Source organism: Sus scrofa, chromosome 6 (genome assembly GCF_000003025.6).
Source record: "Sus scrofa isolate TJ Tabasco breed Duroc chromosome 6, Sscrofa11.1, whole genome shotgun sequence".
Taxonomy (NCBI): Eukaryota; Metazoa; Chordata; class Mammalia; order Artiodactyla; family Suidae; genus Sus; species Sus scrofa.
In genome coordinates this window covers 37,112,604-37,138,951 of record NC_010448.4, presented here as the reverse complement: position 1 = coordinate 37,138,951, position 26,348 = coordinate 37,112,604, and the positions used below count along the sequence as shown (strand labels likewise).

Here is a 26,348-nt window from a genome sequence, read left to right as displayed (position 1 = left end):
TCCCTCAAATGGTAATTCATCTTTCCCTTGTCGGTGATACTTATAAACATAATTCAGACTGTATATTTTAGAAGTATCTTGGTTATGATTTGTCACTGAAAGAATTAAGTGCAAATTATTATTCATCAGTGGTTAAATGTTTTTCTCAATATTGTGTCTAGTTTGGGCTACTGTAATCTAAGTTGAATTTACAGGTATTGGAGAGAATTCAGATTTTTTTTTTTTTAGTTTTAGGAAAAAAGGGTCTTGGAGAGCTTACATTATATTAAATGATTTGTAATAGATGCTAGAAATGGACATACCCAGAAAGATAAGGTTGGGATAGATGATCTCTTGAGCTAGTTTCTAAGCTAGTCTCTGAATTTTTAAGAATATTGCTTTTATTCTATTTTTGTCAACCAAGTAAAAGTATTTCCCACACATAAAAATTTGCTCCTAGTTTGATATACATCCTTTGAAATTTTATGAGTTTTAATTTTGCTTTCTTGTTTTGGTGCTTGTTTGGTTTTGATAGGAGATAAGAGAGATGGGGAAATTTTAAGCAGTGTTCAAAGGACTAAGCTTTTTAAATTGTTACTATAATAGCCTGTCATTTCAGGATAATGTTATAACTTGGGGAATTAAAAAAATATTTAAGCCTATAGTATTTTGATGTATATTTCTTTAGCCAAATAAAGAATGGTGTCACAATCTGTCATATTCCCAAATGTTGGTTGCTACTCAGATAAAGCTGAGATGTTTTTTAAATGATAATTTTATGAGACAGGGTAGGCTGGAATGGCCACCTCACTTATTGCTAAAGTAAATTATCTAAAATTCATAGAAGAGTCATTTTTTAATATGCATCCTCTTCTTTATTTAATGTATTGCAGGAAAAGAATATAATATTAGTAATTATTTATAATAATTCATTTAATCTGTTACACAATATGACAGTTATTTTAGAATTATATATAAGGAATTTTTGGCTTCCTTGGAAAGTGTCTATTTATGAAAAGATTTGTTTGGACAGTAAAATGTGTTTTTGTGAAGAAGAATTTGTTCACCTTGGTCAAACTAAAAGTATATTGTGTTTAGCAACAGAGCAAAGTTTGATTGATCATTCTTGAATTATAGAATAAAATCTAACTTTCAGTATTATTCCACATTACTGTAAAAGGAAAGCAGGAACTTATTCAAGGAATTGAAATTTTGAATAATTCCTTTTCCATGTAATTAAGTGGTGTTTAGGGTACATAATCTTCCTATATTTCTTGTTAAGAATTAAATAGAAGAGGACCATTAATAGTCCACAGTGTGGTAGATAATCTTTCCAGTGACCTAAGTTTTGTGTTTTGTTCCTCCGACATTTTTCTGCAACACTAGTGCATTTTGATTCTGTTATTACTAGCCACAGATTCTCAACTGCTGTGGGAATTAAGTCACTGATGATAAGATGAGGTTTTAAAGTTACCATTCAAATATTTGAATTGTGAATAATCTTTGAGAATATTAGTTTCTAGTTCTGAAATCCCTTTCTCGTTATTCAGTGTCTCCACACTGACTGGGAATTTTTTAGTATTTTTTTTCTTTTTAGGACTGCACCTGCAGCATATGGAAAACTCCCAGGTTAGGAGTCGAATCAGAGCTGCAGCTGCAGACCTACACCACAGCCGGAGGAACGCTAGATCTGAGCTGCATCTGCCAGGTAGGCCACAGTTTCCGGCAACACCAGATCCTTAACCCACTGAAGAAGGCCAGGGATCGAACCCTCATCCTCACAGACACCATGTAGGGTTTTAAACCTGCTGAGCCACAATGGGAACTCTGGCTTTAGTATTTTTCTGTTTACTATATCATGAAAATTCCACTTGGCTCACTTAAAAATTAGTAAAGGGCTTTTATGGGCATTTTAAAGCAAGTTGTAGGATTTGGTGTTTCATAGTATTGAAAAATGGCTATTATATTTCAGTTGGTTGCAGTATTCTGGACCGAGCATAGTTTATGTAATTTTTTTAGTGTTTTTATTTTGGATGAAAGGGCTTTGAATATACCTGCACTTGTCACCTGTAATAGTATAACATAGAAGAATAACTCATCATCAGTGGCAAACTATTAATATTTTGGGAAGAAAGCAGGGGTAGGCCATTGGGGAAAAAATTAATTCTTTGATTTTAATATTCTTGGAACATATGCATGTGAGTGATCCCTGTTTTAGGATAGGACTGGCTCTTTCCTCATTAAAAAGGCATTAAAAGAATAAGTGGCTTTTCTGTCAGTGTTTACAAATGTGTAAATATATGCCAGTTTTGTTCAACAAATATGTCATGAGGAGTTTCCATGTATAAGAAACCGTGATAGGTGATGCGACAAAATGATGAATAAGTGGATTTTTCATTCAAGTTTAGGGAATCAGGAAAGGTTTTTTTCTTCCAGGTAATTTCCTCTTCCAGGCTGATATTTGAAGGCAGTGTAGGAATTAACTGGGTGAAGTGGTAGAATAAGAATATATTAGGGAGAGACAATAATATGTAGAAATAACTAAATTTGGGAGAGAGAGATTATTCCAGGAATTCAAAGAAGCTTTACTGCTAACATTTTAGGGGAAACCAGAAAGTTAGATATCTGTTATGAGAGAAGCTTGGTCAAATTTGTAAATGTGACAATAAAACCAAATAGGCTGATTGTTTAGCCTCTTTCTAAAAATAGGGAATACTGGGTGAGAGATAACTTTATTTTTAAAAAAGCCAACTACGTACTGAAGCACCAATGAAAGAAAAAAAAATCCTTGAATGCTAGAAATGAAAAGATAATTAGCAATTAGCATTTGATATGGTGGTATGGGTAAGCCCAATAGAGCCATATATATTTTATCACCTAGCTCTTAGAGTTTTTTTTAACAAAGAATCCTAAAATGTAGTGCCTTACAAACAGCTTATATCCCTTCCCAGTCTACAGATGGTCTGGTCTGTTCTGCTGATTATAACCGGGCTCAGCTGATCTTATCCGAGTTTACTCATGCAGGCTGTGGTTAGTTGGCAGGTCGATAACTGATTTAGGACGGCATTGGCTGATATAAGCCATCTCTGCTCTACATAGTTTGTCTTCTTTCAGAAAGGGGCAGGCTTGTTTTCATGGGAAAGTTAGGGGATCTGCAAGAACACATGCATGAGAGGCCTCTTGAGGCCTAGACTCAGAATTGGTACATCCTTATTTCTGCCACATTCTACTGGCCAGAGCAAATCATGGGTCTGACCTCTTGTTGGAAAGAACCTTAAAATCATATTTCAAGGGGTGTAGATAAAGAGAAGGGTAGATAAGTGAGGCCATTTTAATAATTAGTCTACCATAGATCGTATGGGCCAGGGGCTCAAATTTTAAAAAATATTGTCTTGGGAGTGTTGCATGTGAGTCCTGTGCATGAATTTATTAAAAACTGTACTCTTTGTGGAAGGAGGATTAAAACAAAACAAAACAAAACAAAAACCTTAGCTCACTGGTCCATAGTCTGGGGAGCCTCTATTGTCTAGGACCCTAGACCACGTGAGATCTGAAGTAAAGGTAAAATTGCATTTTAGATGCATATCTGCAAATGAAAACCTTTGCTGAAATGAGTTAATTACAGACACTTCCAAAATACATGACGTGAATTATTCAAAAAATAACCATACAGCAAATAGAAAAGCTTGCATTCCAAGAATTTTAGATAATAGAACAACTATTTAAAGGAGGCTATAGAATAAAAATGTTCAATTCTTAAATATTAATATTGTATAGACAAAATAGAGGATGAAATATGTGAAAAGCCCTACTATGTTTATTAGAAATAATAAAGAGGAACAACTGAAAGGTTAATGGACGTATTAAAGAGTAGATTGGACATTGCTGAAGAAAGAATTTATGTACTGGAGGATAATTCCAGGGAAATTATCCAAAATGTAGAAGAGAGGTAAAAAGATGTCAAATATGAAAGGAGTTTAAGAGTAATTGAGGATAGAAATGAGAAGGTCCAAAATATGTTTCATAGGAAGAAAAGAATAGAGAGAATTGAGGAAAGACAATCTTTGAGGAAATGATGCATGATAATATGAGCTGAGGAAGACATGAATCTTGTGCAGAATAGGTAAAAATTAATTCTCCTGCCTCTCCCTTACCCCAGCCACAGAAAACCCCCTGGGAATTATAGAACAAGTGACGGAAGAAACCCGGGTCCCTAAATGACATTGTGGAACTAACTTCCCTCTATCATGTAATTCATAAGATTGGAAGATTTTTTTTTTTTTTTTTGGTGGCTGTAAACAGTACAGTGACACTCAGAAGTGCACAATTCTTTGATATCTGTAGCTCTAAATGAGAGAAAGCCCCCATATAGGGCTACACAGGGGTTTTACCCTTGCACAGGGTAATAAGCTACAAGTATAAGGGATAGCTCAGGGGTGGCAAGCAGGGTGAAGTTAAACAGGTTTTGCTGGCTCTCACTGTGTTGGCTAATTTGAATACTTTTGTGGGCTTTAATGCATAAGAGCCCATCTCTATTTGTAGGGTATCTAGTGCTGGGGTAATGAAAGTGGGTGTGTATTGCACAGAGTGTGAGAACCCAATGCGGTTGATGGCTGGGCTGTGAACTTAATCAAGACTTAATCCTGTTCCTTATTTAGAAAGAGGAATTGACCAAGTCTTTAACTGAGTTAAGTCAGAATTAAAATAAGACTTTATCACACATGGACCAACTATACTTTGAGAAACTAATTGAATCTTAAGTGCCATTGTATTTGGGGGTTTTCTTTTTACAGATGTTTGTTTTTTACCCTATGTATTTAAGGTAAAGTTATAAAAAGTGGGAGTTCCTGTCATGGCTCAGTGGTTAATGAATCTGACTTGGAACCATGAGGATGAAGGTTTGATCCCTGGCCTTGCTCAGTGGGTTAAGGATTTGGCGTTTCCGTGAGCCGTGGTGTAGGTCACAGACGTGGCTCAGATGTGGTGTTGCTGTGGCTCTGGTTTAGGCTGGTGGCTACAGCTCCGATGAGACCCCTAGCCTGGGAACCTCCACATTGCCTCGGGTGTGGCCCTAGAAAAGACAGAAAGACAAATAAATAAAAAAATAAATAAATAAAATAAAAAGTGACATTACTTAATGATTAAAGACACATTTCAATGAACAGTGCCATAAGAACCCAACAACGCATCCTCAAAATATATAAAGCAAAAGTATAATAGGATAGGAGATTTTTAAACACATTTCTCTTAGAAAGTGGTAAACCAAGGAGACAAAAAATATGATATACACAATTTGAATAGCACAATTAGTCTCAACAAATCTCTGCAGAAATTAAATGAATTTCAGAGAATCAGTGGCCATGTTATCTAACCACATTGAATTTAGAAGTCAGTACCTAAAAGATGCCTTTTAAATATCATGTTTTTAGAAACTAATAATATACTCTTTTGTGATTTTGAAGAGATAGAAATGGAAATTGAGAAATACCATGGAATTACAGTGAAAATACTGCATACCAATATGTATGGAACATGGCCAAAGTGTCATTGTAGGCAGTTTTTTTCTTTGATGGAAAATTAGCAATGTTAAGGGTCTTATTTTTAAAGTCAGCAAAGAATATCATAGTAAATACAAAGCAAATAGAAGGAATAAAAATAGAAATAATGGTATAGGGAGTTCCCACTGTGGCACAGCAGGTTACAAACCCAGCTAATATCCATGAGGATACAGGTTCGATGCCAGGCCTTGCTCAGTGGGTTAAGGATCCAGCATGGCTGTAAGCTGTGGTGTAGGGCGCAGACGCGGCTCATATCTGGTGTTGCTGTGGCTGTGGCCTAGGCTGGCAACTGCAACTCTGATTCTACCCCTAGCCTAGGAGCGTCCATATGCTGCATATACATCCCTAAAAAGACCAAAAAAAAAAAAAAGTATATATATATAAATATAGTTAGACTAGATACTGTCAATAAAATCAACCTTTTTTTAAGGTTAATAATTTAACCTTTTATAAAATTTGCTAAGCAGATAAGGATTACTTAATTAATTAATATTGGGAATGAAAAGGCAAATATAACTACAAATAGGTAGACATTTAAAGATAGAGTGTACCATAAGAAATTATATGGCAATAAATGTTAAAATCCAAAATGGAGTGTGTTCAAGAGAGACTGTGAGTTCCTATTATCAGCTGAGTTTTATGTCCCCTCCTTTCTTCTTTCCCACCCACCCTGACCTCCCAACTTACATGTTAAAATCCTAATCCCCAGTACTCAGAATATGATTTTATGAGGAAGTAGGGTTGATGCAGATGTATTTGGAGTTAGAGCCTTTAGAGAGGAAAGTTGAAATGAGGCCCTTAGGATAGGTCCTAATCCAGCCTGAATGGTGTCCTTGGAAGAGGTGGAGATTTGGACGCCCAAACGGATACCTGGGGCATGTGTGAACAGAGGGACGACCATGTGAGGACAAAGCAGCAAGAGGATGCCGCACCTGCCAGCCAGGGAGAGAGATCTTAGAAGAAACCAAACCTGTGACATCTCCATCTGGCTTCCAGGGCTCTGAGAAAATAAATTTCTACTGTTTAAAGCCACCCAGTCTCTGGTATTTTCTTACAGCAGCTCCAGGAAACTGACACACTTTCTAAAACTGACTTAAAATGGAAAAAAGAAACAGATCTATTTCAGGATTTCTTAACTTTTTTTTTGGCTGTTTGTTGTTGTTGCCTCCAAGAGGAGGAAAAGGTATTTAAGCTTTCTCTAATGTGAGAAATCCAATACTAAGGAATAAGATTTTGTCAGATAGCATTGAGCTGGAGGGCTACACCTAATTGTAATATCTAAGTTTTTAGGTTTTTGTTTGTTTGTTTTGCTTCTAAGAACCAGTTTTCACCCCCGTAGGAATGCATGATCTGCAGTCTTTGGTGAAAGTAAATCATTACTCAGAAATCTTTCCCCTCCCCCGCATCTCCTTCAGAAAAAGAACTTTTCCAACTAGTTTTATAGGCAAATATAACCAAAGCTTGAAGGAAAAGGTAATTCCTACCTCATTAAACAGTGGAAGCTCCCCAGTAAGTTTTGTGAAATTGGTGTAATTTTATAAAATTTTATAGGAGTGGTATGAAAAATCAGATTCTCTGCCAATCTCACTCATTCATCCTTTTTTTTTTTTTTTTTTCATTCCTTGTTTACTCTTTTTACTGTTCTAGACACTGGGGGGATACAGAATGATGAAAATGGCAAGGTCCCCATGTAGAAATTACATTTGGTTGTTTTCTTATTGTTGAGTTTTAAGAGTTTTTGTGTATTTTAGATGATGGTGCTTTTTGTTTGTTTTTGATTTTGGTTTTTGGGGGGGTCACACCTGCAGCATGTGGAAGTTCTGAGGCCAGGGATTGAACTTGTGTCACAGCAGCAACCTGAGCCACAGTGGTGACAAAGCTGGATCTTTAACCTTCTGAGCCACTAGAGAACTCCAGTAGTGTTTTATTAAAATGTGCCTTTTGCTGGAGGTTCCACAGTGGCACAGTGGGTTGAGAATCTGACTGCAGCAGCTCAGGTTGCTGCAGAGGCATGGGTTTGATCCCTGGCCTGTGAATTTCCATATGGAGTGAATGCAGCCATAATAGTAAAAAAAAAAAAAAAAAAAAAGACATTAAAAAAAGATGTGTCTTTTGTAAACATTTTCTCCCTGTCTGTGGCTTCTTTTCTCAATTTCTTGACATTATTTTTCACAGAGCACAAGTTTTTTATTTTATTGAAGTCTAGCTTATCAGTTGTTTCATGAATCATTTCTTTGGTGGTTTATCTAAAAAGACCATACCCAAAGTCATCTAGATATTCTACTGTGTTAGCTTTTAGGAGTTTTGCTTTCACCTTTAGGTCAATGGTCCACTTTGACTTAACTCTTGTAAAAGAAAAGGTTTAAGCTTTTTTTTTTTTTTTTTAATGTGGATGTCTATTTGTTCCAGCACACTTACTGAAGAGATTGTCTTTGCTCCTTTGCTCCTTTATTCAAGATCAGTTGTCTGTACTTATGGGGATCTATTTCTGGGCTCTCTATTCTGTTTCTTTAATCTATTTGTTTACCGTTTTGCCAATGCCACACTGTACTGAATACCATAGCTTTGTAATAAGTCTTGGAGTTGGATAGTGTGATTCTTCCAACATAGCTCTTCAAAAGTTGGCTATTCAGGGTCTTTTGCTTCTCCATAGTAACTTTAGAATATTTGTCAATATCCATAAAATAATTTGCTAGTACTTTGGTTGGGATTAAGTCAAATATATAGATCAATTGGCATCTTGACAGTTTTGGGTCTTCCTGTTCATGAACATGAAATACCTCTCCATTTATTTAGTTCTTTGATTTCATTCATCAGAATTCTGTAGTTTTCCTCATATATATATTTTTATATGTATTTTGTTAGATTCATACCTATTTCCTTTTTGGGAGTAAAGTTTTTAATTTCAGATTTTACTTGTTCATTGTTGGCATATAGGAACATAATTAACTTTTATATGTTAAGCTTGTATACTGTAACTTGTTATATTTGTTAGTTCCAGATTTTTTGTTGATTCTTTTGGATTTCCTACATAGATGGTCATGTCTTCTGCCACCAAAGACATTTTCATGTTTTCTTTCCCAATCCGAATACCTTTCCTTTTCTTTTCTTGCCCTATTAAATTAGCAAGGGCTTCCAGTATGATGTGAAAAGGAATGATGAGAAGGGACATATTTGCCTTGTACCTGATCCTAGTGGGAAAGCATTGAGTTTCTCACCATTAGATATGGTTTTAAGCTATAGATTTTTTTTGTAGATAGTCCTTATCAAGTTGAGGAAGTTCCCCTTTATTCCTAGTTTACCAAGAGTTTTTATCATGAATTATATTGGATTCTGTCAAATGCTTTTCTTCATCTATTGAAATGATCATGTGATTTTTCTTTTTCAGTCTGTTGATATACAGTATTACAGTCTATATCATGGTGCGAGATTTTCTAGTACTGTTGAATTAGCCTGGCATGCCTGAAATAAATTCTACTTGGTTGTGGGGCATAATTCTTTTATACTTTTTTTTGGACTCAATTTGCAAGTATTTTGTTGAGGATTTTTGCATCTATATTCATGAGAGATATTAGTCTATAGTTTTCATGTAATGCCTGTCTGTTTTTGGTTTTAAGATATTTCTGGCCTTGTGGATTAAGTTAGGAGGTATTCCCTCTGCTTCTGTCCTCTGAAGGAGATTATAAAGAATTGTTATAATTTCTTCCTTCAATGTTTGATAAAACTCAACCAGTGGACCCATCTAGAACAAATGCCTTCTCTTTGGGAGGTCATTAATTATTGATTCAGTTTCTTTAGTAGATATAGCTTTATTCAGATCATCTATTTCTTTTTTTGTTAGTTTTGTGGCTTTCAAGGAATTGGTCTCTTTCATCTGAGTTATCCAATTTTGGGACATAAATTGATTCTTAGTATTCCTTTATTTACTCTTAATTTCCATGGAAAGTGTGTTCCCTGTTTTATTTATAATGTTAGCAATTTGTGTCCTCGCTCTTTTTTTCATAGTTACCCTAGCTACAGGCTTATTAATTTTATTGATCTTTTCCAAGAACCAGCTTTGGTTTCATTGATTTTTGTCTGTTGATTTCTTGTTTTCAATTTCATTGGTTTCTGTTCTAATTCTTATTATTTCTTTATTTATCCTTACTTTGGATTTAATTTGTTCTTTTTCCAGTTTTTTAAGGTGGAAACTTAAATTATTGATTCTAGATTTCTCTCTCTCTCTCTCTCTCTCTCTCTCTTTTTTTTTTTTTTTTTTTTTTTTTTTTTTTTTTTTGCTTTTTAAGGCCACACTGGTGGCATATGAAAGTTCCCAGGCTAGGGGGGTTGAATTGGAGCTGTAGCTGCTGGCCTGGACCACAGCCACAGCAATGTGGGATCCATGCTCCGTCTGCAGTCTATGCCACAGCTCATGGCAATGCCAGATCCTTAGCCCACTGAGCTAGACCAGGTGTCAAACCTGCATCCTCATGGATACTAGTTGGGTTTGTCACCCCCTGAGCCACAATGGGAACTCCCTCTCTCTTCTTTTTTAATATATGCATTCCATGCTATAAATTTCCCTCTCACACTGCTTCTGCTGCATCCCCTTAATTTTGAAAGTTGTGTTTCATTTCATTTTTTCTTTCTTCGACCCATGTATTATTAGGAGTGTGTTGTTTTTTTGGGGATTTTCCAGTTGTCTTTCTGTTACGGATTTCTAGTTTAATTCATTTGTGATCTGAGAGCAGACATTGTATGATTTATATTTTTTTACATTTGTTAATGTTTTGGGCCCAGAATGTGAGTGTTCCATGTAAACTTGAGAAGAATATGTGTTCTGTTGTTCTGGGCTGAAATAGTCTATAAATGTCATTTATATCCAGTTGATTGATAGTGTTGTTAACTTCTACTATGTCCTTACTGATTGTCTGCCTGCAGGATCTAGATTTCTTCCTTTCTTTCTCCTTTCTTTTTTTCTCTCACTCTTGCATTTCAATGCTTTTATTGTTTTTTTATTAAAGTATAGTTGATTTTGATCTGTTTCTGATAGAGAGGTATTGAAGTCTTAAATTCTGATAATGAATTCATGTGTTTCTCTTTCCAGTTCTGTTGGCTTTTTCTCACAATTCGATGCTCTGTTGTTAGGCACATAAATATTAAAGTTTGTTATGTCTTCTTAGAGAATCAACTCTTTTATTATAACAGGAAGGATTACAATAATATCCTTCTTTATCCCTAATAACTTTCCTTACTTTAAAGTCCTATATCAGGAACAGTAGCCCACATAAAGTTTTTATTTTTATTAAAATGAATGAAATTTTATTAAAGAGCAGCTAACCATAATCTTCGCTTTTCATAGTTACTGTAGAAAGTGTAAATTTCGTCAAATGTCTGAAATCTTTACATGAAACCTGTGGCTCTGGCTCCTGGCCTGTTGGTTAGAGCCCATCTCTAAGTGTAAACTTTGAGTTTGAGAAAAGGCAGGAGAAGATTAGATTCTAGGTATAATCTACTCAAGACTCTAGGTTGCTCTAACATGAGATTGACTCATTTTAGAACTGATAAATACCTTTTTATCTCCAAAGTATTAGACTTATGTAACACTTGACATTTTAGGTTCCAAATATTATTATTATTTTGTATAGAATAGTGCTTTATATTTTTCTTTTTTTTATAATTTTTTAAAATTTTCCCACTGTACAGCAAGGGGGTCAGGTTATCCTTACATGTATATTTTTCTTAATTCTTAAGATGTAGTGGAGCCATCATGAACCGTAGTAGGTACACCATTGAAGAATTACAGTTGGAGCACTGACAGGATTTAAACTTTATTTCTGTACTATGTACATTAGGTTCTCTCTTTAGGCTTTCTATTAGAAAAACCAGATGTAACAGAGTATTCATAGTAATTAATAATTACAAAAATTTCAGCATGTCAAAAATGTGTTTGGTAGGTGAGTGCGTATTTAGATTTTAAATCCAATTTTCAAATATGCAACTGTTTTAAATATCTAATTGTTCTTATCAGTATCTAAAGGTCCCCTTATATTTCTTTTCTTTTCTTTTAGGTCTCTTTTATTCAGAACCTTGTATTTTGTGTAGAAAGAGTTTACCGTGTGCCTGACTTTGGTGTCTGGGAAAGAGGAAGCAAATATAATAATGGCAGCACAGAGCTGCATTCAAGGTAATTTGGTGATTTTTGAGTGTTTTTATTTTTAATTGTGTGGAATTTGAGTTTAAATAAAAATCTAAGCACTAGATTGGAACTCTGGTCTCTATGTAATTTTTTTCTCTTTTTTTTTTTTCCTACATATGATGCAGATGAAAGTCACTTAAAATTAAAACAAGAGTCTGCTCTCAGTGCCCATAAACAGATGCAGGATAAGAGCAAGATATCCTTCCCAACTTCCCAAAGTGTCAATACATGCATATCAGTATCCAGTCCATGGCTTGGCCTTTTTGCTCAATCAAGTAATTTTTTCTTTCCTTCTTTAAAATGACACTGTTGGGAAGATCAAGTGCACTAAAATTACCAAACACCAATTGTGCATTCTCTTTTGTGTAAAATTCTCTTTTGTGTTATGGAGGTGATTTTTATCCTAACAAGAGATACTCATACCCTTTTTATTTTGTTTAACTAAAAGTGTAGCTTAATTATTCCAATCCATTTCCCACTAAAGATTTAAGAATTTAAAAGTTATGAGCTATAGATCCGTTTAGATCATTGAGACTTAAATGAAGTAGAGAAACTGTTTAGGAAACACTGGTTAAGAGGAATCTGCAGCTCTGTACTTTTTTGGATAAAAGAACTAATCACACTACAAAATTAAGCTGATGTAAGATATTTAGTAAATTAAAAACTGGCCCCAGATCACTTAGCTCTACATCTCTATGCCTCAGTTTCCTCGTTTCTAAAATGGAGTTAATAATGGTTTCTACTTTATGAAGTTGTTGTAATGATTGAGTTAGTATATATAAAGCATTTGAACACCTGGTGTAAATAAATAAGTGCTAAAATATAAGGATACTCACCCATTCAAGAATATTTTAATAACAGAGATTGAAACAAATAGGTTTTTTTATTTAACCCTAGTCAGCTAACATATAAACTTCCCTATAGGCTTTATGATTTGTATGAGGCATTTTTATAATAGTAGAATAGTAACAGTCATAAAGAGTACAGCAAAAGAGGTAAGTAATTTGTGGTAAAGTTCAGTTCAGACAAACAAATTCTAGGAAATCCTAAAAATAGGAAGATAATATTATATGTCTGCTATTATCTCAATTAAGTTAACATTCCACATTATTTGTCATATTCAAGACAGAAAGTTTATCTGACGGGAAGGATGATTTTAAAAATTTACTTTTTCAGTATTTATTGTTTATCGGGCCCCTTGTCTCCTTTTTAATAACTAATTAGTATATGCCAGTGTGGTCCCACTGACATTATTTTCAGTATAAAATACTTGAGTAAATTTTTGTTGCTGTTTATTAAAACTCAAAAAGAACCTTGGGTAAAAGTTGCCATTAACCCTAGGAAGTGAGGGTGTTGGATGGTCACTAGTGAAGAAACAGGCTCCAACTTGTTTTCCTATAAGTGAGGTGCCAGTGTTTAAATTGAGTCATTAAGGATTTTATTTCAAGGCTTGGAAGGACACTAAGTGATGGTCTTTGCCACCTTTTGCATGCAAAATTAATCTTAATTGTGATAGGCTGGTTTTATTCAAATGGATGGGAAATGAAATTTGCCATTTAGATTTGGATGATGGGTTTTATGCATTTAACATTCATCTAATTTTCCATGGTATAATACCTTACAGTTCTCAAAAGAACTTTAAACATTTTTTTCCCCAGATGCTTCTTAGTGCAGATCTCTACAAGCCTGTTTTAGATATGTCACCTCCGATGCCAGAATGGTCTATTTTGAAACTATAGGAGACATGAGCTCTGTGGCACTCATGGATGCAGTGATGGCAGTGGTGATGGGAAGCCAGTTTCTTTCTGTGGTTATGCTCGGGGATTGGAATATAGAGCTGCTTCTAGCCAGAGATTAAGTCACAACTCTTGGTCTGTTGCTGTAAGACATTCCAGAACTATCTGTGCCTAGTTGGATCTGATCCAAAGATTGCTTAATGCAGTATCCTTGTTATAACCTTAAGCTGTTTTCATGATTTCAGAAAGCCAGAAATCATATGTAGTAATCCTTACTATAAGTCCTCTTATGCCCATTGCTTTCTAACTTTCTTTGCCACTCTGTCGCTGTGCTATATAGTCCTCCCTAGCAACAGTCAGAGAGAGCACAGTCTGACTGTCACCTTGATGCTCACTAAAAGCCCTGCCACACTGGACACATCCCTCCTAAACTGCACCTTGATCAAAGAAGGTAACCCTCTGAGACCCCCAAACACATACACATAGTATTCTGAGGATAGAGGCTCCCTCTTCAGCGTTCATGCTCATTGGTGCTCTAATAATTGCAATCTGTGGCACTGTACAGTTACAGAATATTTTTTAATTTAGGCCAGGCAGGAAACATTATTGCGTTCTATACAGGAAGAAACTAAGTTTAGAAGGTTTTGTGATTTCCTCCCCTCTACTCCTTAAATGATACAAATCAAAAGATAATAGAGACAGAACTGAATTCCGGTGGTTGGCCTCCAAATCCAGTTATTTTTCCTGTATCACATGGTAATTTAAAGTCTTAAAAATTTTTCCTGGAGTCCCCGTTGTGGCTCGATGGGTTAAGAACCCGACTAGTATCCATGAGGATGCAGGTTCAATGCCTGGCCTTGCTCATTGGTTTAAGTATCCCATGTTGCCGCAAGCTGCGGCATAGGTCACAGATGCGGCTCGGATCCCACATTGCTGTGGCTGTGGAGTAGGCTGGCAGCTGCAGCTACAGTTCAGCCCCTAGCCCGGGAACTTCCATATGCCACAGGTGAGACCCTAAAAAAAAGAAAATGTTTTCTTGAAGTTTGAAAGAACAGCAGGGTGCATAATCTTGGTGAAATTTTGCTAAGTTTCAAGGATATCTTTGCTTAGCAACCAGTAAAGCTTGATTTAGCATCATGTTGTGGTCAGTCCCTTCCTGATTTTCCCTTTTCAGCACCAGGTTTGCTAGTATCCCTTTTAGTCCAGATTCTTGAATTATTTAGCATTTTTTTTAGATACACTTCAGAATTTTTTTCTTAAAAGTGATCTCATTACATTTATCTGAAGCTCATTCTATCAGCAGCCTCACTTTTTTGAGGGATGTGGTAAAAGAGTCCATTGCTCTAAGCTCAGTATGACTCTTGAAATGTTTCCGAAGCAAACCTTCCCTGCTCTTCTGATTTTTCTCTTGATTGCCTTTCCTCAAGCAACATCCACTTTTCAGTTTCTCCTAGGGTGTCTGGAAGTATTTCAAATAATCCTCCTCTTTTCTTCTGTTTATTCTCTAAGTCTTATAATAAATTCCTTTACATTTAAAAAAGCTTATGTTTATTTGACTTAATTATATTTCTGTCCCTATATCATTTTGGTAGCTATTCATTATAACAGTAAATCTTAATCCCCAGAGTTAAATATCCAGGTAGTCTCCTCTGCTGCTCCAAGTTTAATTCAAATATTTTCCCTTCCTCATTTATATAAGGATATTTCTACTCCTTGGGGTTATCTTTAAACTTTTTTTAATTACTCAATGAATTTTATTACATTTATAGTTGTATAATAGTCATCACAACCAAATTTTATAGCCTTTCCATCACAAACTCTCAGTGCATCCCCCCACCCCCCGACCTGTCTCATTTGGAAATCATAAGTTTTTTAAGCTCTGTGAGTCAGTATTTGTTCTGCAAAGAAGTTCATTGTGTCCTTTTTTAGATTCCACATGTAAGTGATAGCATTTGATGTTGGTGTCTCACTGTCTGACTGACGTCACTTCGCATGCTAATTTCCAAGTCCATCCATGTTGCTGCAAATGCCGTTATTTCTTCCCTTTTAATTGCTGAGTAATGTTCCATAGTGTATATGTACCACATCTTCGTTATCCACTCTGTTGTCAATAGGCATTTAGGTTGTTTCCATGTCTTGGCTATTGTGTAGAGTGTTGCAGTGAACATTGGAGTACATGTGTCTTTGCGAGTCATGGTTTTCTCTGGGTAGATGCCCAGGAGTGTGTTTGATGGATCAAATGGTAGTTCTATGTTTAGTTTTCCGAGGAAACTCCATACTGTTTTGGAGTACCAATTTACGTTCCCACCAACAGTGTAATAGGGTTCCCTTTTCTCCACACCCTCTCCAGCACTTCTTGTTTATAGCCTTTTTAATGATGGCCATTCTGGCCGGTGTAAGGTGTTATCTCATAGTAGTTTTGATTTGCATTTTTCTAATAATGAGTGATGTTGAACATCTTTTCATGTGTTTTTTGGCCATCTATTTTGGAGAAGAGATGATATCTTCTGTAGAATGTGAATTGAATCCCAAACCTAACTTTGAATTTTTTGGCTATTGGTAAAGGAAAAAAGAAAACTGTAATAACTAAGTAGTAACTTAGTAATATAGATATATGCCCAAATAGAGAAATTATTGTTTGTGTGTGTGGGTTTTTTCTGTTCTTTTCTTTCTTTCTTTCTTTCTTTTTTTTTTTTAAGGTTTTATGTTCTGTCCTTTAGCTATTTCCAAGAAAGAAAGCTGTGACTAAATATCAGATAAGTAACCATCATAGATAGCATCAATCTACTCAGTTTAAGATGCTTTTAGTGACCATTTTATTTCATACAGTGCTTGTTATTTGAAGTAACTACTTAGTCTTCTTAAATCTTTTTCGATGTTCCAGCCCATTGAGCTACAAGTACCTATCCATCCATTCTGCTGCATTTTTTCCATTTTTTTTTGTACTGAACAATTCATGAGCAGCCTTTAAAACCACAGTATTGTGAAGTCCTTTTTCTTTCAGGAAGTGTGGTTGGGTAGCTTGGGGAGTTAAAGCATAATACTAATGAATAGGAGATGGTAAATTTAGTTCCCATGCCTGCCAGTTAATTTATTGGATTCCACAGTGGGTTTTAAATCACCTAGTCCAAACTCATCACCTTTTCTAGAAAAACTTTAATTCATGCAATAAATCATTTTATTACAGACTGTCTCCCAAGTAAACATCACTTCATTTTTAGTTCCCTTAAGTAAGTATTGAGGTAACACCCTGTACGAATCAAATTGATGAATGTTTTACTGATACTAGTCACCTAATATTAATATGTTCATTAGCTAATTATGGAATACTCTTTTGAGAATGTCTTTGGCAATAAAATACTTTTAATTCTTATAACATATTATTATATTTACCAGTAAATGTAAGATCACAATAGGAGTGTTTGTTTCTAAATAGCTTGCTATTGCCAGAGGTTTAAATAACCACTGAATAATAAATTAATATATTCGTGAATTTCAGTTAAGTCCAATTATTCAACCAATTGCCTTGCGAAACAAAATGAAAATGTTAAGAATTCAATCTTTTCTCTAGTCCAGGTATAATGTTTCTTTCTTTTGTAGTGTTTTGTTTTGTTTTTTTATCTTTTTGCTATTTCTTTGGGCCGCTCCCGCGGCATATGGAGGTTCCCAGGCTAGGGGTCTAATCAGAGCCGTAGCCACCAGCCCACGCCAGACCCACAGCAACGCGGGATCTGAGCCGCGTCTGCAACCTACACCACAGCTCACAGCAATGCCACATCCTTAACCCACTGAGCAAGGGCCGGGACCAAACCCGCAACCTCATGGTTCCTAGTCAGATTCATTAACCACTGTGCCATGACGGGAACTCCTGTAGTGTTTAGTTTTAAAAGACTGTTTCCAAATTCATCTCATAGCTGTCTTTTTGCACCACTTAAAAACTTTGGACTCGCTGTATTATCTATTTCCTCCAGTATAGAATTTCTTATGTATTTGTCTTTTGAATAAGTTATTTTCTCTTACTTCTCAAAATACTGTAAACAGTTTTAATAACACCTTAAACTGTATTACTAGGTTAAATACCTATAAGTGTTTGTGTACCAGGGACTAAGAGGAACTCTTAGTGCATTGGGGACACATTCTTAAGCAAAAAAAGCCAGTTGACAGTGAATGTTTTTGTATTTAGAATTTTTATGCAGGTACTTCTTGGTTTCCATTTGGAGCATGCAAGGGTAGGTATGATTGTATTGGGTGCATGTGCAGTTAGGAATCTGACGTAGGTTCTTTTCTGACTATTATTTCAAATAAACCACCCAAACTTAGAAGTATAAAATAACAGTCTTTTATTATTAACTCCAATGGTTCTCAGAGTTGACTGGGCTGAGCGAGGTGGTTCATACTTAGCATCTCACATGTTTGCCTTCATTTGTGGCAAGCATGTGAGATGGAGTCAACGTGGAAGGCTCCTTCACTCAGTTTTCAGAGTGTAGATTGGGACTTTGTCAGGAGTTGTCTGCTGGACAGCCTATACGAAGGTTTTCTGTATGGTTTTTCAAAGCCATGGTGGCCAGGTTCCAGCATTCAACATCATGCACAAACCCACAGGCCAGGTGGGAGCTATATTTCTTTTTATGACCTAGCCTTGGTAATCATGCAGCATAACTTTCACTACATCCTATTTGTTAGAGTTAGTAAGACTGCGGTATATTCCACCAAAGTAAATTAGGCTCCACCTTTTGATGGGAGAAGTGTCAGATTTTGCAGATGTGTTTTAAACCACCACACATTTTTCACTTGGACTATATTTCTCCAGGTCGTAGGTCTTGTCATTTCTCTAAAATGACTTTGGTTATGAAAAGAGACGGTGCCCCTTATCTTAAGTATACTAGCGGTATGATGTGAATTGTCGTGGAATTTGTTTAACTAGTAGAAGCATCAGGTACTTTCTTCACAGGCAGCTGAATGCTAGACTGCAGATTTGAGTCAGTAGGGCAGTGTCTTAATCCCAGATTGTTCTTGAAAACCAGTGTAAAATGGTCTGCATAGATTCTAGTAGGGAGCAGATTTTTTCATCAGAGAAAGTAAGGATGCATTTGAAAGCCACTTACATTCAATTGCTTAGGGCTTAGTTTCCTCATTTTCAAAGTAGAGGGGAGTGACAAAAGAAATACAAGACTTTTACATCAAGATCTATTAAATATTGTTGAAAAAAGTTGACACACAAGAATGAAAATATATCCTGTGTTCTGTGTAATCTGTATCAAAAATCTGTCTTTTTGGGCTTCTCTGGTGGCCTAGTGGTTAATGATCCGGCATTGTCACTGCTGTGTTTCAGGTCACTGCTGTGGTGCAGGTTCAGTCCCTGGCCCAGAAACTTCCACATGCCACACCATGTGTGGCAAAAAAAAAAAAAAAAAAAAAAGTCTTTTTTTCAGATGTTGACAGACTAATCCTAAAATTTTATCTGTAAATGCAAAGGACCTGGAATAGCCAAAACAACAAAACCAAAAGAACAAAGTTGGAGGATTCACACTTTGCAGCTTACTGTAGTTAAAGTAATCTGCTATGGAAATTAAATAGTGTGGTATAGGTGTAACAACAGATACAGAGATCTATGGACTAGAACTGATGATTCAAAAATAAACCCTCACATCTATGATTTTGATAAAGGTGCAAAGAAAGTTCATACGAAAAGAATGTATTTTTTAACAAATGGTGCTATAACAACTGAATATCCACTTGCAAAAGAGTGAATTTTAATCCTTGCTTCACACCATATACAAAAATGGATCAAAGACTTATATATACGGGCCAAAAGAAGTGTAAAACTCTTCGAAGAAGATTATTTTGGCTTTGGATTTGACCAAGTCACACCCTTAGATATAACACCTAAAGCACAAGCAACAAGAAGAAAAATGGTTTTCTGTTAGGTTTTATGTGAGCAAAAGTTTTCATTTATCTAAGATGAATGCCCAGCAGTTCAGTTGGTGGGTAGTTGCATGGTTTTTTCTTTTTTCATTATTAAAAATTTTATTGAATTGTAGTTGATTTACAATGTTGTGATAATTTCTGCCCTACAAAAAAGCAATTCAGTTATACATAGTAGTCGCATGTTTAGATTTTAAAGAAACTGCAAGATGGTTTTTAGAGTGCTTGTGTTACTCTACATTCCTACCAACAACATGTATGTGATATAACTTCTCTGCAACTTTGTCAGCATTTGGTATTATAACTATTTTTTACTTTAGTCACTCTGTTTTGTAGTGTGATCTAATTGTGGTTTTAATTTGCATTTCCTAATGATAATGATGTTGGATCTGTGTATGTATATATGTAAGTATGTATATATGTATGTATGTTTGTATTTATCTTTTTAGGGCTGTACCTGTGGCATATGGAGGTTCTCAGGCTAGGGGTTGAATGGGAGCTGTAGCTGCTGGCCTACGCCACAGCCACAGCAATACCAGATCCAAGCCACATCTGTGACCTACACCACAGCTCACAGCAATGCTGGATCCTTAACCCACAGAGAGGCCAGGGATCGAATCTGGGTCCTCATGGATGATAGTCAGGTTCGTTTCCACTGAGCCACTATGGGAACTCCCTTTCATGTATTTATATTCCATCTCAATCCTCCTCAGTGAAATGTCTCTTCATGTCTTCAGCTCTTTTTCTAATTGGATTGTTCTTTATTGTTGATTTTTTGAGAGTTTTTATATAATCCTTTATACTAGTCCTTTGTCAGTTCTGCATTTTGCAAATATATTCTCCCGGTCTGTAACTTGTTTTTTCATCCTCTTATCAGGTGTTTCACAGAGCATAATTTTTAATGAAATCCAATTTATCAGTTTTTCCTTTTTGGGTTGTGCTTTTGATGTAAAGTCTAACAGCTCTTTGCCTAACCCTTGATTATAATGATTTTCTCTGATGATTTGTTTTGCAAAATTTATGAAATGTTATGTCTTATGTTTAAGTTCATGATCTATTTGGGGTTAATTTTATATAAGGTGTGATGAGACTTAGCTTGAAATTGTTGTTGTTGTTGGCCTATGAATGTCCAGCATCATTTACATTTGTTGAAAAGGCTGTCTCTCCTCCATTTGAAATGGCTTTGTGTTCTTGTTAAATAAATTTTACATAGTTATGTTGATCTTTTCCTGGGTTCTATGTGTCTGTCCTTTTGCTAATACCACACAGACTTGATATGATCATGTGGATTTTCTTCTTTAGCCTGTTATTAATATGGTGAATTATATTGATTGAATTGTGATTATTGAATTACCCTTGCATCCCTTGAATCAATCTCACTTGGTCAGTTATGATGATAACTCATTTCATGTATTCCTGAGTTCCATTTGCTAATTTTTTGAAAAGGATTTTAATATCCGTATTCATGAGATCTGTAATTTTCTTTTTGTATATTGGCTTTGTTTTATTTTGGTATCAGGGCGGCACTACTTTTATAAAATAAACCCTGAAGTGTTTTTTCATCTGTTTTCTAGAAGAAATTGTGTAGAATTGGTGTAATGTTTTCTTTAACTGTTTGGTAGTTTTCTCCAGTGAAATCATCTAGGTACGGAGATTTCTTTTTTCACCATTAAATATTATGGATTCAATTTCCTTAATGGTTATAGAGCTATTCAAATTATTTTGTATTGGGTGAGCAGTGGTAGTCTGTGCTTTTCTAGAAACTGATTCATCCCTTCTAAGTTGTCAAGTTTATGTGTATAAAATTGTTCAGAGTATTGTCTCATTATTTTCTATGTCTGCAATGTCTGTAGTGATATCTCCTATTTAATGCCTGATATTGGTCATTTGTGTCTTATTTCTTTGTCAGTCTTGGTAGAGTTTTGTCAATTTTCTTTAGCTCTTCAAAGAATCAGTTTTTGCTTCATTGATATTTTTTTGTTTTCTGTTTTGAATGTCATTGCCTTCTGCTATTGTCTATGTTATTTCCTTCTGTTTGCTTCAGATTTATTTTGCTCTTTTTCTAGCTTCATTACTTTGGGCTTAGATAATCGATTTGAGGCTTTTTTCTTTTCATAATATATACATTTAATGCCTTAAATTTCCCTCTCAGCACTACTTTATCTACGGTACACAAACTTTGATGTTATATTTTCATTTTCATTCAGCTCAGTGTATTTTCTTATTTCACTTGAGACTATATCTCTTTGATTCATGGGATTTTATATAAGGTGTGTACTTAGTTTTCTTTACAAGTGTTGCTACCATCCGGTTATTCTAGTTTAACGCTGTTTTGGTTAGAGAACGTAGTATGATTTCAGTTCTTTTATAGTTTTGAGGTTTTATTTATGACCAAGATATGATCTCTTGGTATATGTTGATGGACACTTGGAAAAAATGTATATTCTCATTACGTAGAATTGTATTAGTCAGTTTGTGCTGCTCTAATGAAGTACCATAGACTAGGTGGTATAAACAATAGGAATTTAGGAGTTCCCATCTCGGCTCAGGAGAAATGAATCTGACTGGTATCCATGAGGATGCAGGTTCGATCCCTGTCTTCTCTCAGTGGGTTAAGGATCTGGCATTGCTGTGAGCTATGGTGTAGACTGCAGACTTGGCTCGGATCTGGCGTTGTGGAATAGGCCAGAGGCTACAGCTCTGATTCATCCCCTAGCTTGGGAACCTCCATATGCTGCGGGTGCTGCCCCAAAATGACAAAAGGAAAAAAAAGGAATCTATTACAGTTCTGGAGGCTTGAAAGTCCAAGATTAAGTTGCCAGCCATTCCTGTTCTCTAGTGAAGATTTCCTCCCTGATTTGAGAATGGTCTCACCTTATTGCTATGTCCTTTCATGGCAGGGAGGGAGAGAGGAAGCAAGCTCTCAGCTCATCTTAAAGGGATACTAGTCCCATCATTGGGGCCCTACCTTCCTGACCTAATCCAAACCTAATTATCTTCCAAGGGCCCCATCTCCAAAAACTACCACATTGCGATTGACACTTCAGTGTATGAATTTTGAAGTCATTCAGTTCAGTCCAGAGCAAGAGTATTCTAAAGATATCAGATCCTATTGGACCATGGTATTTAGTTCTATATCCTTGTTGTCTTTTTTTCTAGTTATTCTGCTAATTGTTGAGAGAGGAGTTTTAGTCTCCAACTGTAATTGTGGTTTTATCTGTTTTTCCTTTCAGTTCTATTGGTTTTGCCTCACATATTTTTCAGCTCTGTTATTTGGCGAAGACGCAATTTAAGATTGTTATATCTTATTGGTGAATTGACCCTTTTATCATTATCATAATATCCCTCTCTGTTTCTAGTAATTTTCTTTGTATAGAAGTCTACTTTATCTGATATTAATATAGTCACTCGTACTTCCTTTTGATGTTTGTGTGATATTTCTTTTTCTAATCTTTTGCTTTCAACCTGCCTATATTGGTATGTTTCAAATGAGTTTCTTATAGGCAGTCATAGTTGGGACATGTTTTAAAAGCACCTCTTATCAGTCTTTCTTTTAGTTGCCATATTTAGACCTTTTACATCTAATGTAATTATTGATATATTTGGGTTTCAGACTGCCATTTTATTTTTATTTTGTGTTTATTCTCTGTGTATTTCATTTCTTTGTTTTCTTTTTCCTACCTTCCTGTGGGTTCTTAAACATTTTTTAGAATTCCATTTGATTTGTCTATAGTGGTTTTGAATGTATCTTTTTGGTGATTGCCCTAGATATTACGATATGTACATATATATTCAGTGTATTGATGTCATCATTTTACCAGTTAGAGAGATTATAGAAACCTTACCTTCATTCATATCTTACTGTCCTCCCCCCTTTATAGTTATCTTAAATATTTCCTCTACTTACACATTAAGAACCAGTGTTAACAATTTTTGCTGTAACTGTCAAATATAATTTGTAAAACTCAAGAGAAGAAAAGCCTATTGTATTTATTCATGTTTTTGTTTACCATATCTTTCTGCCTTTTTGATTGTTCAAAGGTTGATTTCCCTTTCTTCCTTCCTTACTTTCCTTCTTTCTTTCCTTCATTCTATCTACCTTTCATCTATCTATCTATCTATGATTTGTTTTTTGTTTTGAGAACTTTCTTTAGTCATACTTCTAGGGTTGATCTGCTTGTGACAGATCTCTTATTTTTTCCTTCACCTGAGAATGCTTTGCTTAAATAAATAAATAGAATGTATTTAGTGGTGTAAGATTCTGGGTTGATGGTTATTTTCTTTTGGTGCTTAAAAATTCTTTGCCACATCCTTTTAGCCTTGGTCATTTCTGATAAACAATTCACTGTTATTCAGTTGTTTTTCCCCAGTAAGTGTTTTCTCTGGTTATTTTTAAGAGTTTTCTTTGTCTTTAGTTTTCAGAAGTTATGATGTGTCTTAGCATGGATATTTTTATTTTATTCTATTTGAGTTTCACTCAGCTTTTTGTCTCTTGCTAATTGGGAACTTTTCTGCCATTATTTCAAGTACTTAAAAATTTTTTTTTTTGGCTTTTAGCTCTGTCTTTTTTCTTCTCTCCTTTAGGAAGTCCAGTTACTAGAGTGTGAAATCTTTATTGAGTGCCATAGGCCCTTGAGGTTCTCTTCTTCTTTTTTTCTTTCTTTCGGTTTTTTTCTTTTTTTTTTTTTTTTTTTTGAATTTATTTTTTCTCTTTTGTTTATTGGGTAATTTCTGTTGTTATATCTTCCAATTCAGCTATGTCTTCTGTCGCCTTCATCTTGTCCTCTGAGCTTTCTGTTTTGATTATTGTATTTTTCAGTTCTAAAAACTTTGCTGAGACTTTCTGTTTCTTGGCTGAGACTTTATCTTTTCATTTCTCTTAATCATGTTCATTATTGCTCAGAGAAGCCTTTTTATGTCTGCTTTAAAATCTTTGTCAGATAATTCTCATCACTTTAGTCTCAGTGTTAACCATCCCTTGATTGTCCTTTTTTATTCAGTTTGAGATAGTCTGGCTTTTGATATAAGTGATTTTTTTTTATTGCAATGTAGACATTTTGGGTATTATAAGACCCTGGGTCTTACTTAAACATTTTATCTTAGCTATGTTTTTTGACACCCTTCTGGCAGGGGGAGGGGGCAGATGCATCACCCTCTTACTGCCAGGTGAGAATGTTGACACCCAAGATGGAGACTTCAAATTGCTGCTGGGTCTAGGTCTCGCTTTCCAGTAGGCTTCCTTTAGTACCTCCTTTGCTGAGAAGAACAGAAGTACCTCATGTCTGATTTCCCATTGGTCTCCAGTTACATGACGGGGAAAGGGTATGGGGTCTTTTTACAGTTGGGCATTAGTGAAAGTTCTAACTACTGACTGGCCTTCCTCCAGCTCCGTCCCAAGAGGAAGGGGAGGCTCACCTCATTCCTGATGGGTGCAGGGTCTAGACTCTGCTTGTGATCTCCTCTACCACTGAAGTGTGAGAGGGGGACCCTTTACCATCCCTGAGGAGTGAAGGCCTCCTCCTTGGATTTCTCTGATCCCACCACAACTGTGGGGTTGGGCTCATTATAGACTCAGGAATGCAGAAGTCTGCATTTCCCACTCAGCATTTGCAGGAGTGGGTGGGTGTAGGGCCACAGTTTTTATGTTTGGTTATTGTCTAGATTTTTTGCTTTCCTAGGATTCTGTTTTTCTGGTCCCTCAGCTAGAGAGAGCAGGCTTTTGTTGGGGATTTTTTTGTATGTACCTACCTGTATTTCCTGGTTGTTGGCATCTTCAGCTCTAAGTAGGGCATATGTAAAGCAAAAAGGAGCAGAATGGAAACTCGGGAAATTCACCATAGTGCTGTTCTAGAATTCTGAGGTTCTGAGGCAGTGTGCCTTCTTTCTACCTTTCTGAGCCTGTGAGAGGAATAGAGAAAATTATGTTTGCTCCATCTTCCCTTTCATGTATTTTATTTGTTTTTCATCTTTTATCCCTTTTTATTGTCAAATAGTATCCCATTGTATAGATAAACCACAGTTTGGTTTATCCATTTTCTGTTGATAGACATTTGGGTTGTTGACAGTTTGGGGCTATTACAAATAAAGCTATCATGAACATTTAGATCCAGATCTTTTTCTTTCTCTTGGAAAATACCTAAGAGGAGAATTCCTGAGTTATATAAGTTGTTTTAACTTTTTAAGAAACTGCCAAACTATTTTCTAAAAGGAACTTATCAATTTTATATCCTACCAATAATGTATGAGTTTCGTTTACTGCACATTTTTGTCTATATTTGGTCCTGTTAGGATTTTTATTTTTAATCATTCTTATAGGTATATGGGTGATTTTAATTTCTATTTTTCTGCTGGCTAATTTTATCGAACATCTTTTCATGTGCCAAATAAGTATCTTCATATATCTTTATTTTAAAGTGCTTATTCAAATCTTTTTCTCATTTTTAAAGTAGGTCATTTATATTCTTACTGAATTTTAAGAGTTATTTATAAATTGTGGATAGAAATCTTTTGAGACGTAAGTGTTTTACACATATTTTCTTCCAGAATATAACTTGCTTTTTAACTTGCTTTTTAAAAAATTTATTTATTTGTTTGTTTGTTTTTCTTTTCATGGGCAGACCTGTGCATATGGAAGTTCCAGCAGTGGAATCAGAGCTGCACCACAGCCATGGCAACACCAGGTCCAAGCTATGTCTGCGACCTACACCTAAACTTGTGGCAACACAGGGTATTTAACCCATTGAGCGAGGCCAGGATCAAACTCACATCATCATAGATACAACATCGGGTCCTAAACCTGCTAAGCCACTCCAGGAACAACAATCTTTTAATTTTATTAATGGTATCTTTTGAAGATCTGAAGATATTAATTCTGATGAAATCTAATTTATCAAAATTTTTTATGGTTAGTGCTTAGGTGTCTAAGGAAACTTTGCCTACCCCAGAATTGTGAAGCTTTTTTCCCCTAGGTTT

The 26,348-nt window shown here is 35.5% G+C and overlaps 1 protein-coding gene across 6 annotated transcripts in view; it reads left to right on the top strand.

The window, feature by feature from the left end:
- PHKB (phosphorylase kinase regulatory subunit beta) overlaps positions 1-26,348 on the top strand; it is a 199,208-nt gene that overhangs the window by 54,680 nt on the left and 118,180 nt on the right. For all 6 annotated transcript variants that reach the window (XM_021094236.1, XM_013998279.2, XM_013998278.2 and 3 more), the window contains one exon: positions 11,588-11,703. In XM_021094236.1, coding sequence (XP_020949895.1) covers positions 11,588-11,703 — 116 coding nt within the window. The remainder of the gene's footprint in view (positions 1-11,587; positions 11,704-26,348) is intronic.